The sequence below is a fragment of the Carassius auratus genome, chromosome 41 (genome assembly GCF_003368295.1).
Source record: "Carassius auratus strain Wakin chromosome 41, ASM336829v1, whole genome shotgun sequence".
NCBI lineage: Eukaryota > Metazoa > Chordata > Actinopteri > Cypriniformes > Cyprinidae > Carassius > Carassius auratus.
This window is the reverse complement of record NC_039283.1, coordinates 19,793,435-19,811,705: the sequence shown is the minus strand read 5'-3', so window position 1 is coordinate 19,811,705 and position 18,271 is coordinate 19,793,435. Positions and strand designations below refer to the sequence as shown.

General features: G+C 36.9%; 1 protein-coding gene across 1 annotated transcript in view; it reads left to right on the top strand.

Moving 5' to 3' along the window:
• The window catches only part of LOC113059206 (oxysterol-binding protein-related protein 10-like), a 36,119-nt gene that overhangs the window by 16,228 nt on the left and 1,620 nt on the right, over positions 1-18,271 (top strand). Inside the window, exons 5-11 of the mRNA XM_026227539.1 lie at positions 733-955; positions 1,184-1,323; positions 9,521-9,667; positions 11,447-11,936; positions 16,096-16,282; positions 16,363-16,545; positions 17,985-18,138. Coding sequence (XP_026083324.1) covers positions 733-955; positions 1,184-1,323; positions 9,521-9,667; positions 11,447-11,936; positions 16,096-16,282; positions 16,363-16,545; positions 17,985-18,138 — 1,524 coding nt within the window. The remainder of the gene's footprint in view (positions 1-732; positions 956-1,183; positions 1,324-9,520; positions 9,668-11,446; positions 11,937-16,095; positions 16,283-16,362; positions 16,546-17,984; positions 18,139-18,271) is intronic.

Here is an 18,271-nt window from a genome sequence, read left to right as displayed (position 1 = left end):
CTGAACCGCTGGAATGGTGGAAGAAGAGAGAGAGAGAGAGAGAGATCTGTGTACAGAGCGACCTACAGTGATGAGTCACATCCTGCAAGTTTCTCCTCCTCTTCAGATATCTGTCTGCATTTCGCTAGAGCTGCTCAATATCCACACCACCACAAGAGCCCATAGTCATTACCTTCATGACAGAATCAAACGGAGGTGGCACACGCTACAAACTTTCCCTCGAGACTCGTTTCACGATCCTGTGCTCTGTCACAAAACATCCCATGTTTTCATGCACACGAGAGTGTTCATAAACAGCAAATAAGGGTAAACTCAGCCACACACACCCGCATATGTCATATAGTCTCAGTCTGAGGGATATGCAGTTAGCAGCATGTGGTTTGTTTTGAGCTCTTGTGACAGAATGGAGCTAATCCAGGAGATTACTTTCACTCCGGGAGGATTACAGGTGTTTCATTCTGTTCTAAATCTGACACCTGGAATAAAACCCCCTGGATTTGATTACAGTATTACACTTCTCATTTCTTCTGTACCTCAATATGTATTCATTTATTTGTTTGTGATTTAATCAAAGTCAACTTTGTTGTCATTTTAAGCATACTGCATGAAAATTGTTACTTAAAAGTGTATGTGTGTATATGTGATCTATAGAAGTAAGTTCAGATTGATTTAAGATCATTTAATAGTCCAAGTGGAATCGATGTGAAGTCTGTGTGTTGACCTGTTTTTTAGGTCATGTCCCAGGCAGAGGGCCAGCAGAAGAACCTGGTGAATTCTATCGAGTCGCTGCCGAGCCGCGGGCCGCTGTCCTCCCTCGACCAGGACCTGCTCCTCCTCAAAGCCACGTCTGCAGCCACACTCAGCTGTCTGGGAGAATGCCTGAGTATCCTTCAGCACAACGTGTGCCAGGCGGCCCAACACATCACCCAAAGCCACATGCAGGGATCACATACAGGCGAGAATATGGCACTGTCTGTCACTTCTCAAATGTGTGATGTGTGTCAGTGCAGTTTGCCAAAATTGTGTCTTCTTATTATATCATGTATAATATTATTGCCTGATTTGTAGCATTGCACACATGATTTAAAGTTCAAGGTCCACAGATTTTGTTAATGGTGGATTTTGATGGGTATTGATGATAGAGCCCTGCAGTGTATGATTAGTGATATCGTCCTGTGTGCAGATAACATCTGCAATTGGTCAAGGTCCAAGACTGCCTCAGAAGACCATGAGAAGAACGGAGAATTGACACATAACACCTCAACTGTACATCAGCACCTCTCTCCACTTCACAGGAACAAAGAACGGCTCAAAGACACAGAGGTACTCAAAAATACAGATATATTATGTGTTTCCTAGCATCTTTTACATTCTGTATAGCAATGGCCACTGTAGTCAGGAGTTTAGACTCCGTCTGAAATTATATCCGTTGCTGTCACTGCTGGACAGCATTACAGTAAATGTGCAGTTTAGATACTATTTGGCCTTGTATTTGATTTTGTATTTCATTTTATTTTGTCACAACACACTCAGAAACAGAAATATGATGTTTTTCTGAACATCTTTTACATTTTATACACTAAATACTTTTCTAGATACCTTTATTTTAATTTAATTTGATTTTATTTTATGAAAATGTGTCTGCTGTTGTCATTGTTGGACAGCATTACTTTACAAAAATGTGTACTTTAGACACTATTTTGCATTCGGTTTCCTTTTTATTTGGTTTTTGGTTCTGCAGTAGTTTTCTCATTCATATTTCTGAGGTGCATGGCACTTCCTCCCTCGCCTCCTCAAAGAAAACACCCCTGCAATATAGTCATCATCACACCCATCATTATCTTTCTGAAGCTGGCTTTCCGAAGTGAGATGATCTTTCAGGGGTAAAATCTGTCACTGGGATCTGTTCAGCTTTTCTGATGATAGCCTAAATAAATCGGAATGGTCTCGGACTCATTTAAAGTCTCCTGTAGAGTTCTTTGCAAAGTTTCAAATACACGTCTGCACTATCGTGTGTATGCGCTTGCCGAGCTTCTATAGCAAAGGAGTGGAAGAAGAGCACTAATTGGACATGTTCTAGGTCTGTGGCGTGTGACTGAGGATACCCACAATCCCTCCGGAGCCCTGAATGAGTCAGCTTTTGGAAACCTTTTATCCACCTGCGTTTCTCTGGAGAAAGGCCGGGGCTGCTTTTTCTTCTGCGCAAGCTTGTAGAAGTGTTTGTTTGCGCGCATGCGGTGGCGTATGTATAAATACAAGTTAATTTGTGTGTGCGCGTGTGTGCCTGAACGGAGCTAATTCATTTTGCGGTTGATTTGTGTGTGCTTGTCATTAAATCGGCTCCCTGTGAGGATGAACTTGCTCCCAGAATGCAACAGACAGAATCTGTGCTACATTTGATATACCCGGGACAATATAGCTATGACTCATACCATTAAACCTTTAAATGACGCACTGTTGAATATTAAGAAGAAGATGATGGCACGGTGCCTAAATAAAACTAATGCACAGTACATGTGCTCTTATGTTATTTTAAGGTGCTTCCAGCGCCAATTCCAGTTTTGTACATGCAACATCGGCATCGACTGCTTGGTTCATGGATTATCTGGGCATGAAACGGTTCCAGTGGAGACAGTGAAATATGCTGATGTAACTGAGGCCTGTAATGAGTTTATATGAGCTCCTACAATCAATCCCATCATACTCCACATGAGAACTGGCTGCAGGCATCTCTTTTTTGGGGATATGTAGAGTGCTTTGTTGAATGGATGCTGTGGCACAGCACACTGTGGCCGCAACAACACTGGAGTGCTCCGGTGATATTTTATCACACTCCGGGTATTGTAGCCCTGGAGGAAGGTAATTATCCAAAGTCTCTGTGCTGTCTAATGTGATTGCAAGATGCAAAAAGCCACTTGAACCGCTGTGGGAATTAAAGGAATAGCGTCATAGGTGTTTATGAATTTCTTCTTTCAGACGAATCCAGTCGGAGTTATATTAAAAACTGTTTTTGATCTTAGCTGTTTAATGCCACTTAGCAGGTGTTGCATGCATCAATCTAAAAGAAGTTAAATAAAAAGCGCCCATCCATAAATATAATATAAAAAATGTCTCACACAACTCTGGGAGGAGAACAAAGACCCCCTGTGGCGAATTGATGCAATTTTCTAAGAAACATATCCATATTCTAAACGTAATAATCACTTTAATCTAGCTTGCGTTCACTGTTGTAAATGGTAGCAGTTCTGGGCGGATGACATATGAGTTCGGCTTTGTGCATGCACCGCTCAGAAGTGATGCACACGGAAATGCAGCAGAGAGATCAAAACAAAACAACAGTCACTAATTAGAAGTACAAAACGAGGATTTGTAAAGAAGAATGTCAGAGGATGTCGATATAAGCCAAGAGGAGACTGGTTTTCCTTTGCTAAAGTAAGGAAACTTTGCTTCCTTTGCTCCTGTTAACAAACGTTGGTTTTCACGAGACTCAGCAGTGCATGCGCAGCCCTGACCTCATCTTCAGCCTGGAGCTGATTCCGTGTTCAACTGTTGGTGCAAGCTACATTAAAGTGATTATTACATTTTGTTTATGGATATTTTTCTTACAAAAATGCAAAAATTTGATTCTGTCTGGAATGCTCTGGGGTGAGTAAAACAGTATAATGTGAAGAGAAACAATCACTTTATATGATGAACAGATTTAATTTAGGATTGCAGGATGAACATCACATGTATGTGTCACAGGCCAGATCAAACCTCATTGGTTAATGTGCATCACACAGACATTTGAGCTCCCAGAATGCAACAGACAGAATCTGTGCTATGATTTTTTTTTCCTCTGATATACCCGGGATAATGTATCTAATTAATTTAACATAGTAATTTAAAGGTTTAATGGTTAGAGTCACAAAGTTGGCACTGTTGAATATTAAGAAGATGATGATGGCATGTTGCAAAAGTGTAATTCATTGCAATTTAAATGAGTGACCGATACAACTTTCAGAATGTCTTGCTTTTGGGTTTCACAGATGAAAAGGTTGAGCTTGAGTAAATGTTTAAAATGTTGTAAATAGTCACTTTTGGGTGAATTATCGTTTTAATATAACAGACAAGTGTCATTTTATATAAAACACATTAAGGTATTTTATTTTTAATTCAAACAGTCCAGTTCTATTATATGATAAGATTAGTTGTCCGGAAATAACTGCTGTGTAACATTTATAACACATTTACCTTGAACAAATAATTGGCATACCTAGTTAAAGTTAGATTTTAGAACTGCATGAGTTTGGGATATTGTAATTAATTTTGGGCCATGGGTCGATGGCATAGCTATTCACCCCAAGTTTAAAATTCACACGGATTGCTCAAGGATAGGGGAACAAAACAAAAGATTAGCCAAGCAGTTTATTCAGCAGCCGCCCCTGTGATTCTTCTTGTCTGAATGCAGAAACAGTAAGACATGCTGTAAAACAACACTGCTGCTCGAGAGGTTATTAATCTCGGCTGCTTTGGGGACTGGAGTGAAAGGGCTTCTCCTTTATCACCACTGGCCAAACGCCAAAGCATTTGTCTGAATGAGATATTGAATCTTTTAATTGACAAATGTGTACCTTTGCGTGTGTTTTAATGCCTGCAGATTGTTAGCTCTGATGTAAATGAAACATGATAAGATCTCTTGTGGCAGATTGCCTATTGTTTTTGTTATTAGAATGGCTGTACTTCATCGTAATCACCAGTAGAGGAAAGCAGAGAGCAGAAGAGATTGCAGTGATTGAAGATTGCAAGTGAACCACAGAGAAAAGCAGTCACGACTAGCGGTCATGACTGAATAAAGCTGTCTGCGAAGGAAGTGAAATAGGTTTGTGTAATGTACACAAAGCATTTAATGGTCCTTTTTTCTTTTAGACAATGTTTTTATTGGATTTCTGGACAACTGGGATTGAAATGAGGCTGTCAGCACTCTCAAGGTGAGAGAGAGATTTCAGTGTTGTCTATGAACCAGCTTGGTCTGACAGCTCACTCTTCTTCGCTGTCAGAGGAAAATAACGGCAGCAAAACTGCAGGGAGCAGAAAAACAAACCTGAGCTATGAGACATGGCCCATCAAGCATACATATCCCAGATGTTTGACAGGAGAGGCAGCGATGCAGATCCTCGTTGAGATTCAAATTGGTGTGTGGAGGGTTGGTTTGTGCCTCTCGGGTGAGATGTTTGTCTGTGTGTGGCTAGAAGGCAAACATTTGTCCTCGCCTCTGTTGGGGTTGAAAGGTAACACTCTCAGAAGAACAACAAAGAGGGTTGGATTTTGTGTGCTTGGAAATGGAAAAGATTAAACAGTGGTCAGTTCACTAGACACATTTCTTTCACTGGACATCAGTTTCTTTGGAAAAGTATCAAAATGCGCTTTGAATAGTTTGCTTGAGTAAATTTTCTTCATTTGTTTTCTTTTTAATTTGCCACAAATGTACTACTGAAATTATTTAATCTACTTTTACTATTGCAAGAAATAAGCAACATTTTATTATTATTATAACATTATATTATATGATATTATTATTATTATTATACGACATCAATGTAACATGAAAAAATATAAGATTAAAAGTAAAATGTAGTCTGTAGTTTAAGATATAACTACTAATAATATTTAGTCAGTTGAATGTAAAATACTATTATAATAATACTTTAAAATGTAATAATTATTTTCAATAAAAAATATTAAATTATTAAAATATAATAATAATAATAATAATTAATAAAATGGAAAAAGTAAAATGTTTTTTAAATGCTACTTCTATAATTTTTCAATGTAATGTAAAATATTGTAATAAATGTTATAATTTCATAAAGTAAACTACAAGCTACAAGCTTTTACCTTTTAAAATATAATATATTCATTGTTTATTATTATATATTATTATAATTAATAATTGATAAAATAGTAGTAATGGTAGTACTTTTTTTTTTAAACCTTAACTACAAACTACATTTTAGCTTTACGGTACATTTGTTTATTAATTTACAATACTTTTATAAAGTATTCTTTTGAACCTAAAGTAAGCTGCATGGTAAGTTTCTTTAAACACTCTTTTTCTCAGAAACATGTTTTCATCTTGTTCTCAGTGCATGGTCACTTCAGTTAACAGCGTCCCTGAAGACAACGTGCTGCCGCTTATTATTAATTCATGGTGTTACTGGTTTAAACAATGCTTTCCCACCGGCCCATACTGTTTTCCCAGGAGCTATAACATGGTTTCCCCTTCACCTGACAAAAGTATGCTTTTTTTATCATTTGCAATCTAACCATTTTCAAAGGTATCTCAAAATGCCTTTGTATTTCATCTAGAATATAATAGAGCTAACTGCATTGTGTACAAAAGAAAGCATCTCTGTATCCTAAGCTGAAGGAGCCTGGAGTTAAAGCTATATTTGAAGTTGTGTTTGTGAACTCAAGACAGAGCAGAGTATAATCTGAGATCATACCAATGACTAATGTGAAGTCTAGTACACAATTAATCCTCAGACTAGGGGATTTTCTCATTTTCTCTACGCTTTTTTCTCTCTTATGTTGTTTTTCACACACTTAGGCTGTGCTCTGAATAGCATACTTCCATACTACTCTTACTACGTCTGCAGTATGTAGCAGAGGAGATTCTAGATTTGTTTTAATGGCTTTTTACATTTAAGTAAATGAAAGTTGAAGATGTCAGTCAAGATTTGACTTACAGAGAGTTTGTTTTTATTTAATGGGGACTTGGTGTCGGTGTGTTAACTAGTGTTGGAGCGGTAACTAAAGAGGATGTTTGATTACTGCATGAAGAACTGGGAATGACTGGACACGCTAATTCAACTTCCACATACTTTGATTTTAATGATGTGTCTTCAGTCAGTCTGAAATCACACCGACTTTGTCCAACATGGTAAGCTAGTTACATTTGACTTACTGTACTTGCAATCGGTTGCATTATAATGGGGGCGGGGCACTACAAAAGTGATTTAAAGTGGGAGTGGCTATGACAGATTGAAGGTCATATGGAGTGTCTCAATTTAATCTCTTCACCGTTCATGATCTCTCTCTCTCTCTCTCTCTCTCTACTATAATGTCTACTCCATCCTCCTTGGACCTGAGCAAACAAATCTCATGAAGTTCGTCTGTATTTTAAACTAGCGGTCTGTGGTGAGTCAAGGCAGTAGCCAGATTATGAGAAAAAAGAGAGAGAGAGAGAGAGAGAGAGAGAGAGAGAGAGTACAAACTGGCAGAGTGGGAGGGAGCAGCGCTTCCTCGGCTCAGGGACAGCTGGGCAGCGAGATAAGAGTGTCAGAGTTAGTGAGAGATCGTGAAAGAGAGAGTTTTGTGGATACCACCACAGTCAAACTATGAGATGAACACCCAAGAGCATATTTCTGAAACAGCCCTGAAATGAATGTAAGTTTGATGCATGTTTATATTGTTGGCAAGAGGGAGGGATGACCCTCTGGAACTCTGGGAGTGAGGAAAGATGGGAACTTAATTCATTGTTGTAATGTTTTTTTTTTTTTCTAGCATTTTGGCATATTAAAACTACTGGGGGGGGGGGGGGGGTACCATTGCTCAGAGGTTGCTCTTTGAAAGTTCAGATGACAAAGTGATGTTCTAAGATATTTTTTATGTATATATCCACTTTGTCTCAGATGTTTCTCAGTTAAATTGCCTTTGGAGAAATAAACACAAATGCAACCATTTTAACATTAAGGGTACTGAGCTGTAAAAGTAATATGGATCACAACGCTTTGGTTTTGGGAGAATTTGATGAGAAATCTGTGACTTTTTCTTGTAAACGGTAAATCTGAGCACAGTTTGAAGCATTTGAAGCATCTCTTCTGGAACTTTTAAAGAGACTGAGGTTACTGGAATGTTTTTCTCTGACAGAAATGTCTTAAGAAGACAGAGTGTCTATTTTCTCTCCAGTCAATCCCTTTGTTTTCTAGGAGAAATATCAAGGTACATTTTCTTGCTTTTCCCTATTCTACTCTCTTCATTCCGCTGCATCTCTAAACTCGCTGTGTGTTTAATTAGCTCTGAATTGATTTGCGCGAGCCTCTTCCACAATCAACTTTTTGCTAGTTGCTGCAGCTACTAAACACGCCAACAAAACAAAACCAGCCAACTGAGCGTCCACAGAGAAAGAAGGACCAATTGTTTCCAGTGTCCTCGACATGTTCCTTTGCGAATAATACAAGGACAGTCCTGAGTACTGTAGCTAGAGTTAATTGAACAAGATGCCAGCATGGAACATTGTATTTAGTATTTGTGATGCATGTGTTATAGATTTGTGGTCACGCTGGAGGTATGACCTTGCATGTGACCTCATTCGCCTGTTTATTTAATCACATCTGTGGTGATGTAAAGGGAGAGAGGAAGTGCTCTGCTCTTGTTCTATGAAATTTTCAGGTTGATCGGTGCAGCTTGAAATGAGGACGTCCCCTCCGTCTCGATGAACTCCTGTACTTTTTACAGGAACACAATATTCCCTTTTTACCGCTAAGAGAGAACATGATAAATGGCTTGCAAGATAATTTAATAAAATTGAGCCATAACGGCACAAGGCTATGGTTTGTGCCCAGTTGTAAGCCTTATGGCTTGCCCACAAAACCCTACTGTTTTACTTTACAGTCTAATCATATTGTAACTCATTTAGATCCCATCTGCTGTCCCTCAGTTACTCACATGCATGTGCCTTGAAAAGGAAAAAGGAGTGATCCAGAGGATCATGTGATCTGCTCCGCACATCTGCCAACATTATCTACATAGAGCCCTTAGAGGAAGGGGAGTTTTATTCACGTCCCATGATGCTTTGGGGCAGGTGCTTTTTACATTATGCATTAGGAACAATGTAATGTTTCTGTATGAGCGATTGGAGGGGGTACCAGCTATATTAGCCTGGACACACAGTTGCCTTGCATCCAACAAGCATTTTTCATCTTAAGAGAGAGAAGAAAGATGCATTAAGATGAATACAAAAAAGATGACAATTTATAATATAATGACAACTTCAGATTACATTTAAATGAGTAATTGAACAATTCTCTCTTTTTAGTTTCTTTTACTGTAGTGTTTTTTTTACTAAAACGTTATCAGGTTCCTTCACAAGTGAAAACTATTTCTGTGGTGACTGACAGTATAGTAATAAAGTCCATTTCCGCCATCATAAATAATGTCTTGTTAAATTAAAATAAATACATGAAAAATAGACAGTAAGTCATCATTATGACTTATTATTAAGTCTAAATTATGAGATTTAAAAAATCATAATAAAGACAATAAAAACTTTGTCATAGTTGAAATTAATTCATAGACTCATGTCATAATTGTAACTTAATATCTCAGAATTTTGAACTTAATTTATGATTGACCATTATTTTGTTTATCTTATGGACTGATATGGCCTTTCACAGCACGCCATGGATGTGGTGCAGAGAAAGTAGGTGTATAAATATAATTAACAGTAAATCACAAGTGATCTTGTGTGTGATTGCAGAGCTCCAGCTCAGAATCGGTGGACTCCAGCGAGGAGATCACAGACACAGAAGATAATGAGGAGGAAGACCTCGGAGTCTTAGATGACCAGAGGAGCATCATCCTCCATCTGCTGTCTCAACTCAAACTGGGCATGGACCTCACACGGGTATGTGTACACGCACACACACACACACACACACACACTTGCTGTCCCACCCAAACTAATCATGAAGTTAATGGTGGTGCAAAAAACAGGAACCACTCAAGATTATTTATCCACTCTTGATCTCAGGGAACAAAGGATGCTTTTCCAGTTTTTTATGATTTGCAATTGTTTATTATTAGATTTTTATTATTGGAACATTGTGGAATGCACCCACAAATTGTGTGCCATAAAAACAAGTATTTGAATGATTATCTATGAATTCATATACTGTATCTGTTATATATATATAGTTTTTGCATTTTTGTTATTTTTGTGTATTTGTAGGAAATAATAAATGATGAAAAAATATATATATTAAGCAAGTAATCAAAATTATTTGACTGGCATCCCTAAAAGTAGATATGTTTTGTTTTGTTGTTGTTTTTCCTTCAGAAATGAAAAATGCTTTGTTTTAGGGGTGGGTTAATGTTTATCTGTAACTCGTTGTAATTTGCTTCATATAAAAAATAATAGAGGTGTATGGTTTGTCCTTATTTAAAAGTAAATGTGTGTTAAACCGTGCTCAGACGTTGTGAATAACTGAAGTGAAGGCATATGTAACGGTTAATAACTGGACCTCAATTGCACAGCTTTGTGCCTCTTTTCCACAATTTCCTGCTTCCTTCCATGTATTAAAGCCTTGCATGGACATTGGCCAGTCTCGGATACAGATTGAGGATGTGCCACACTACGTGAAGAAGAATATTATTAACATAGTCATAGCTCAGGGGAAATTCACTTTCATAATTATACTTTACATAATCAGTTACCAGAAACGTTATCTGATTTGATGTTCCTATTCGTCCTCTTGATTAGGAATCTAACGGAATAATTCAAGCATGTCGAGAGGTGTCTGGATATTATTGCCCTAATTATGTTTCATCAGCCTGAGGAATATTTCAGTGTTAGATGTGATATATGCTTCTCTCTCTACGTACTACCTTGACTTTGTTTAGTTTCTCTGAGAGGAACATTTCCTCCTGTGCTTGTGTTTATAGTTCAGCAGGATTCGAGCGGTCATTTGGATAGCTCAGATGAGGAAGTTCAGTGATGTGTGTGTGTGTGTGTGTGTGTACTGTGGGCCTTTATGGGGAACGGACAGATCATTGATCCATGGAGTCAGATTCTGTTATTATAGTATTAAAATAAACTTTGTGGATATTATTAAGTATTAAGGTGCATTAACACTGACAGCAGATCACGTTTGCATGAAGTTGAATATAGAATAACTAACTTAGAACTTAGAATAACTAAGATTGCTGTTTTGGTTTTTTTTATCTGTGCGGATGTGAGTGCCACAGGTAACCATAGCCATGCTTATCGGAAAGTGATCTTACTTTAATGCAGAAGTTCAATAAACAAGAAGTTATTATTGAGTAATTTTAGACACAGTATTGCCAGTTGCGACCAAATTAGCTCTGAACAAAGCCTCAGCAGAGTCATTGCTTGTTATAAGAGTGAATAAGTCAGTGTATCTGAACGAATTGGTTGAGTGAATGACTCAAGTGATTTTTATGATGTTTGAAGATTCAAACTACAGAAATAGTGACAATCTCTCTGGAAGCGCAAACACTGGGGACTGGGGTGATATATAATATAATATAATACAATATAATATAATGTTCTCTGCTGCTCAAGCTTCCTCATATAAGCAGCAAGATCTTTTCTCACTCAAACTCGAATATCAGCAAAACAAAAAAGATCGGTCAGATAACGTATGCCTAAATCTTTGGTTGTCAGGTGGTGCTGCCCACGTTCATCCTAGAGAAGCGCTCCCTTTTGGAGATGTATGCCAATTTCATGGCCCATCCGGATGTGTTTTTGGCCATCACATCGGGAGTGACGGCAGAGGAACGTATGATCCGGTTTGTGGAATACTACTTGACCGCTTTCCACGAGGGGCGTAAAGGAGCGGTGGCCAAGAAGCCTTACAACCCCATTCTGGGGGAGAGCTTCCACTGCACATGGGACGTACAGCGAGATAAAGTGCGGCCCCTCAGGACTACCAGCTCAAGTCCAGCCCCTGCGGCTGCTCATTCTTCCCAGATCACCTCCAGTGAGGGGCTAGGGTCTTACCGGCTACGGTTTGTGGCTGAGCAGGTGTCCCATCACCCCCCAGTCTCTGGATTCTACTGCGAGTGCAAAGAGCAGCAGATATGCGTCAACACTCATGTCTGGACTAAAAGCAAATTCATGGGCATGTCCATAGGAGTGTCAATGGTTGGAGAAGGTGAGTCTCTCTTAAACCAAATTCAGTTTTAGTGCATTTTGTTTTACATAAAGATGAAAATTATATTGGTACCATACCAAAATAACACTTATTGGTACCATTAGATATTTAATTGTTTATCCTCACTTTTGATATTTTAACATTAGGTTTAATTTTGTTGTCATCTAATGCTCACTTAAATTAGTCTAATAATCTATTAATATTTTGCCCACTGCAAATTATTATGTTGTGAACAGTGTTATTTTAGTATCATTGGTTACAGTTTTTGTTCATTTCGAAATTGATTTTATTTGTGTTTGAGTTTTAGTTAAAGTTTTAGTAAATTTGATTGCTTTTTTTATGTATTTTGTTATTTTAGTTTAATTAGTTTTAGTTATTTTAGTTTACTTCAACTTAAACTAAACAAAATGATAAATGTGGCCTTGTCAAATAGATGAAGTAAAATAATATTTATGTTAAATTATTTATATTAATATTTTTTATTATAATAATTAATAATTTAATATTTTATTTCAATGAATGATCTATTTAGACAGTTCTATTTAGACAAAATAGTTTACTTTTGTATAGTATATCAGCCATAACATGAAACTAATTATGGTCTTATAAATATTGACCAGAATTTGTATTTTATTTAAAACTTCATAAATTTGTTTAAAACAAAACAGTGTAATGAGATAGAAAGATAAAAGAGACAGTGTTGTACCGAAAGCAAATTACTTTGCCATGTGACATATCACAGCCAATCAGAATGTCCATCCATAAGATCTTACCGTGAGTCAGGCTGCATACTAAAAACACTTATGGAAAAACTGCTGATATAGTTTCTTAGAAGTATTTATTTATTCATAAAGTTGTGTTGTGTTTATGGCAATCATTTGTCTGTTGGGATCGTTGAGTTTTGTTCATTACTGTTGGATTAAAGCCTGAGGGTTTGCTCTTTCAGGCAGAGCTGTTTTTCCTCCATCCTCTCTGATGCACACTGTTTCCAGATCAGCTGAAGTGGTTATATGAGTGTCGGCCTCGGGGCATCTGATATTTACTGGTGCTTATATCACAACTCCATCTGTCTCGCAGAATAACAATAGAAATGTTCTGCTTCCCTTGACGTTTCACTTCACTCAGTTGCTTGATGTTTCACTCTGATTGTTAAACTGGTGAGCTGCCAACAAAGGGAGCATTTTAAAGGAAAAATCATCGCACTCCCATGATGCCACGGCTGTTTCAGAATCTCTGCCTTAATTTAATAAGGATACCTTGTTTTGAATATTTTTCACAGAGAATAAAATCCCAGAATGCATTGTGACAAAGTGTCCGATGGCACAAGATAAATGTTAATTATAAATACTTAGAGAATATAGCACTAAAACAGATTTAAAAACATTTGACCCTAAATTTGTTTACCATGTATACATTCACTACTGTTTTTTAAATGTTTTGAAATAAGTCTCTTTAACACACCAAAGCTGAATTTATTTAATCAAAAGTACAGTATTTGTGTGTGTGTGTGTGTGAAATATTATTACAATTTAAAAATAACCATTTTCTATTTGAATATATTTTAAAATCTAGTTTATTCCTGTGATGCAAAGCTGAATTTTCACTCCGCAGCCATTACTCCAGTCTTCAGTGTCACATGATCCTATTCAAATCTGTCATTCTAATGCACTGAGTTGGGGTTTTGGAATATTTTGTATTATTATCAACATTGAAAACAGTTGTGCTGATTAATATTTTTGTGAAAACTGGGGGAAAATTTGTTCCAGGACTCTTTGATGAATAGAAAGTTGAAAAGAACAGCATTTATTTGAAATAGAAATTTCTAGACTGAAGCATGTTTGTAACACTCCCAAACTCAGAAGTGTGCACTGAAGTGGTTGATCATGCAGGATGAAGGTAGCACTTGGTGTGCTTAACCATTTAGGACTCTTCTGAAATTAGGACAAGATTAATTACTTCCAACACTAATCCCCTCGAGTAACGTACATGCTCTTAATTGAAGCAGCAGGACATTTAAAAGATAATTCACCCAAACATGAAAATTATAGTTTTCTCACCCTCATCTACTGTAATTGAAAATCTATATAATACTTCTGTGTGTGTGTTTGCGTGCTTCAGAAAATATTTACTGTTCTGAAAACCGATTCGAAATTCCTGATGGAACCCAGAGTCAATTAGCGTTCCAGATTCGCCTACAAATTGACATCATGAGTGAATTATGGGTGCTTGAACACCCTTCACACAGTGAATGTCCCTTCTGCTAATCAGCCATGTCGGCTCCATCAAATGTAGTTTCCTCACATGTCAGGCTGCACAGATGAGTTCAGCCGTCTTCTACTGGGATCATCAGAGAAGCTCTGGCATCAGCATTCTCACAAGGAACTGCTCCAGCAGCAATGCTTGGGTGCGCAGCATGTTTGACCGTTCTGGGGCAGAGAGCCAAAGATAGAGGGGTCCGAACTTCACCCGCACCCCTACAGCTCTCTTGTCTCTGGGAAACAGATGTGCTGCTGTCAGCCTGGCTAAAAGCCCACAGAGATTTTACCACTGGACAGCTGTCTATTATGTAACTACCCAAAGAAAAAGAGGCCAGGCCCACTGAGAGAGCTGCTGTGAACATGCTAGCACTGATCAGATGTTACACGAGTTACACAGCTAGACACAATTCATCATTTTAATAAATAACTTCCAACTGTAGTTCCAAGCTTGCATTATAATATATAAAAAATCAAAGTACACCAGGAAACTGATATCGTTAAATTTATTATGATTTATTATCATTATCTAATGACTGATGAATCAGAACAGATCAAGACACAGGACACTGGGATGTACAGAAGGATTATAGTGGAAATAAGCTTGAATTTAATACCAAAAGAAATCTTAAAGGCATACTAATGAATTTTACATACAGATTTTAAATTAGACATCAAGTGTTGACTGTAAAAGAATAGTTTATCATACAGAGGTAATGTACTAAAAATCTAATATTTAAACTAATATTACTAATAACTTTTAATTTTTGTAGTGAATTTTAAAGTTTTTTTTTTTTTGATGGTTCGACGTGGCTTCTTTTTACTCATTCAAATTTCTTTTTATTTTTTTTAATTTACTGTTAGTTTTTATTGCGGAGTATTTCATGTGCATTCATGTCATTTTTTTTCTATTTCTATTTAGCTTTTTTATATTTATTTTTTGATTCATTCAGTTTTAGTTTTTGTAATTTGATGTGCTTTTTAGTATATTTTATTTTATTTTTATATTTAGCTTTTTTATATTTATTTTTTGATTCATTCAGTTTTAGTTTTTGTAATTTGATGTGCTTTTTAGTATATTTTATTTTATTTTTATATTTAGCTTTTTTATATTTATTTATTCATTCAGTTTTAGTTTTAGCCAATTTAGTACTTCAACTTAAACATTTCAAATTAACAAACGGATAAACGCTGACAGGAGGCTGACCAATCGTGACTCTGGATTTCAATAACGGACACTCGTTTGAGCCAATCAGCACGAAGAACCGTCGCAGCGCTGTGTGAGATACACCAATGAAATAAATGAATTTTGCATCAAAAAATAAAGTGTTGCACAGTCCACTAAACAAATGACATTTAAGCTGGTTGCCAAGACAAGATTTCAATTTTTTTTTTTTTTTATCTAATATTTTATTTCATCTTTATTTCATATGAACTAAATATTTCTTTTTCCTTTTTGTTAACAATAACCTCACTGTCCATAATCCCACAACACAAAAAAATAAATAATAATTCATACTTATTTTCAGTTGTATACTTATCGTATAATGCAGATTAAGTAGCAGCATTAAACCTTTGCAGTTTATAAAATATCGAGTTCCCAAGCAATTAAAAAATATTGAGTAATATCGGCAATTTTGGATCCTGGATAAAATGAAATATGTGATTTCATTATTTAGAGAATTCTTGTATGACTTGGTTGGGACTGGACACAATGAGATGGATGAGATTTAGAAATTCTCCGCTGCACCGATCATGCAAGAGCTTTGGGATCAGTGTGAATCAGAATTGCTGTCAATCGTTTGTTTGGAGTTGAGCTGAAAGCGTTCTGTACTGTAGCTGTGCTTCCTGGTGAGTGTGTTCTGCTGAAGAGAGTGTGACCTGTGCCCTGTGCTTTACACTAGGTGTTTTACATCTCTTGGAGCATGATGAGGAGTATGTGTTCACACTGCCATCTGCCTACGCCCGCTCCATCCTCACAGTGCCCTGGGTGGAGCTGGGTGGGAAAGTATCCATCTCCTGTGCCAAAAGCGGATACTCTGCCACCGTCACATTCCACACCAAACCCTTCTATGGAGGAAAGGTCCACAGGTGAGATTGAAGACACTTGTCTCTGAGAGCCTGTTTTATTTGAGATCAGGTTAAACTCATTTTCTCTTTTTCTCCAACAGAGTCACGGCTGAGGTAAAACACAACCCCACCGGCACCATCGTCTGCAAGGCTCAGGGGGAGTGGAACGGGACGCTGGAGTTCACCTACAGCAGCGGAGAGACCAAAGTGATTGACACGTCCAAACTGCCAGTCATTAAGAAGAAGATCCGGCCACTGGAGAAACAGGGCCAGTATGAATCAAGGTGAGCAGATGTTTTCATCAAGCTTAGCTTCAATAATGACAATTGAGATGCTTATAAGAGAATTAATGATGAGAATTAACCTAAAGGATTTTCCTTTAAAGTTGCTATAAGCATTGTTTTACCATTTTGTTTTATTAGAAATTAAATACAATTTTATTTCTTCATTGTTTCATCCAATATTCATATTTCTTTTCATAGTAGACTTAGTCGACTTTCTATATAACGCGTGTAGCAGCATTAAACATTTGAGTGAAAAAAAAAATACTGAACTAAATATTGTTTACCTTAAGTTGGCGACTAAATTTTATTTATTTGCAAAATGTTTGTTTTTTTTGCAGCCATTTGGGTCTAGTGGCAGAAAGGCCAAAATTATCTCAAACTCACCAAAGTACAAAATGGACCAAATACATTTATATAAATAACATTTGGAGAGTTACTTTGCTTTATTCATTTAACACAAGTCCATTACTGTCTGTTTTCATTATGATTCAAATGGAAGCATATTGAAACCTTAAGGGACTAGAGGTACTCCGACAATACAAATAAATAACAAGTGCAAAAGATCAGAGCTTAGTGATCTAGATAATACCACGGTGGATGAGCATCCCGCACTTTAGCGCATTTGAGTTAATCCTGCCCCTCGAGAGCTTTTATAAAATACTCTTGACCCGCATGCACCGCTCTGGAGCTAGAGGCTTCAATTAATAATCTCGAATGCTGCTTATTGACTTATTGTCAAGGAGAGATCCAGCTGGACAGGACAGAGCCCCATCAGAGTAGTCTAATGCTCTCAGCAGACACGAGTAATGCAATCATAAGGAGAGAGGTGCATGAAAGCTGTGGTATGCATGCGAAAAAGTGTGGATCTATTGATCCTCGAAAGGTTTGGTGTAATAAAAGATACGGCTGATTCATCATCTGAGGTTGCTTTTCTTATCCTGATCAATATGGCTAGATGTAACACCCCTGGACTAAACATCAAAGCTTTGCAGCTTTATTCTACTCCAGAAACTTAACGGACTTGTGAAGTGATTGCCAATGTGGCAAAAAATACATTTTCAATATATTTTTAAGTATATTTTTTAATATACAAGTAATTTTTTATATACATCTATACATACAGATATATATATGCAATCATACATATACAGTTTATATATATATATATATAAATAAATATATAATAATTTATTATTATTTTATATTTTTTCATCCCTTGGTCTTTTTTATAATATTGTCCAAAATATAAATTATACATGACTAATTTATTTTAATTGTTGAAAACATTATTTGTTTTCCCCTTTGAAGTACTTTTTTTTTTTTTTTTACATATTTAGGCACAAAATAGTTAAAAAAAAATTGTTCATTTTGGAACCATTCTTAAACTTACTTTTAAAATTAAGTTTACAAAAGCTCAATCTTGTGACGATGATTAACAGACGGCTGTGGCAGCACGTGACGGCAGCGCTGAAGGCCGGCGATATCGATGCGGCCACTGAACACAAACACCAGCTGGAGGAGAAACAGAGGAGAGAAGGGAAGCAGAGAACCGCCAGCAGCACTACCTGGAAACCCAAGTACTTCATTAAAGAGGTGAGGCTTTCTAGACTTGTGTCGAAGCCTTCATTTGTGCATAAAAGTACAATTTTCACTTTCCTAGAGATGAGCGAAACTACATTTGTCATGCAGGATATTGATTCTCGAATCAGATCTAGCATGCCTAACA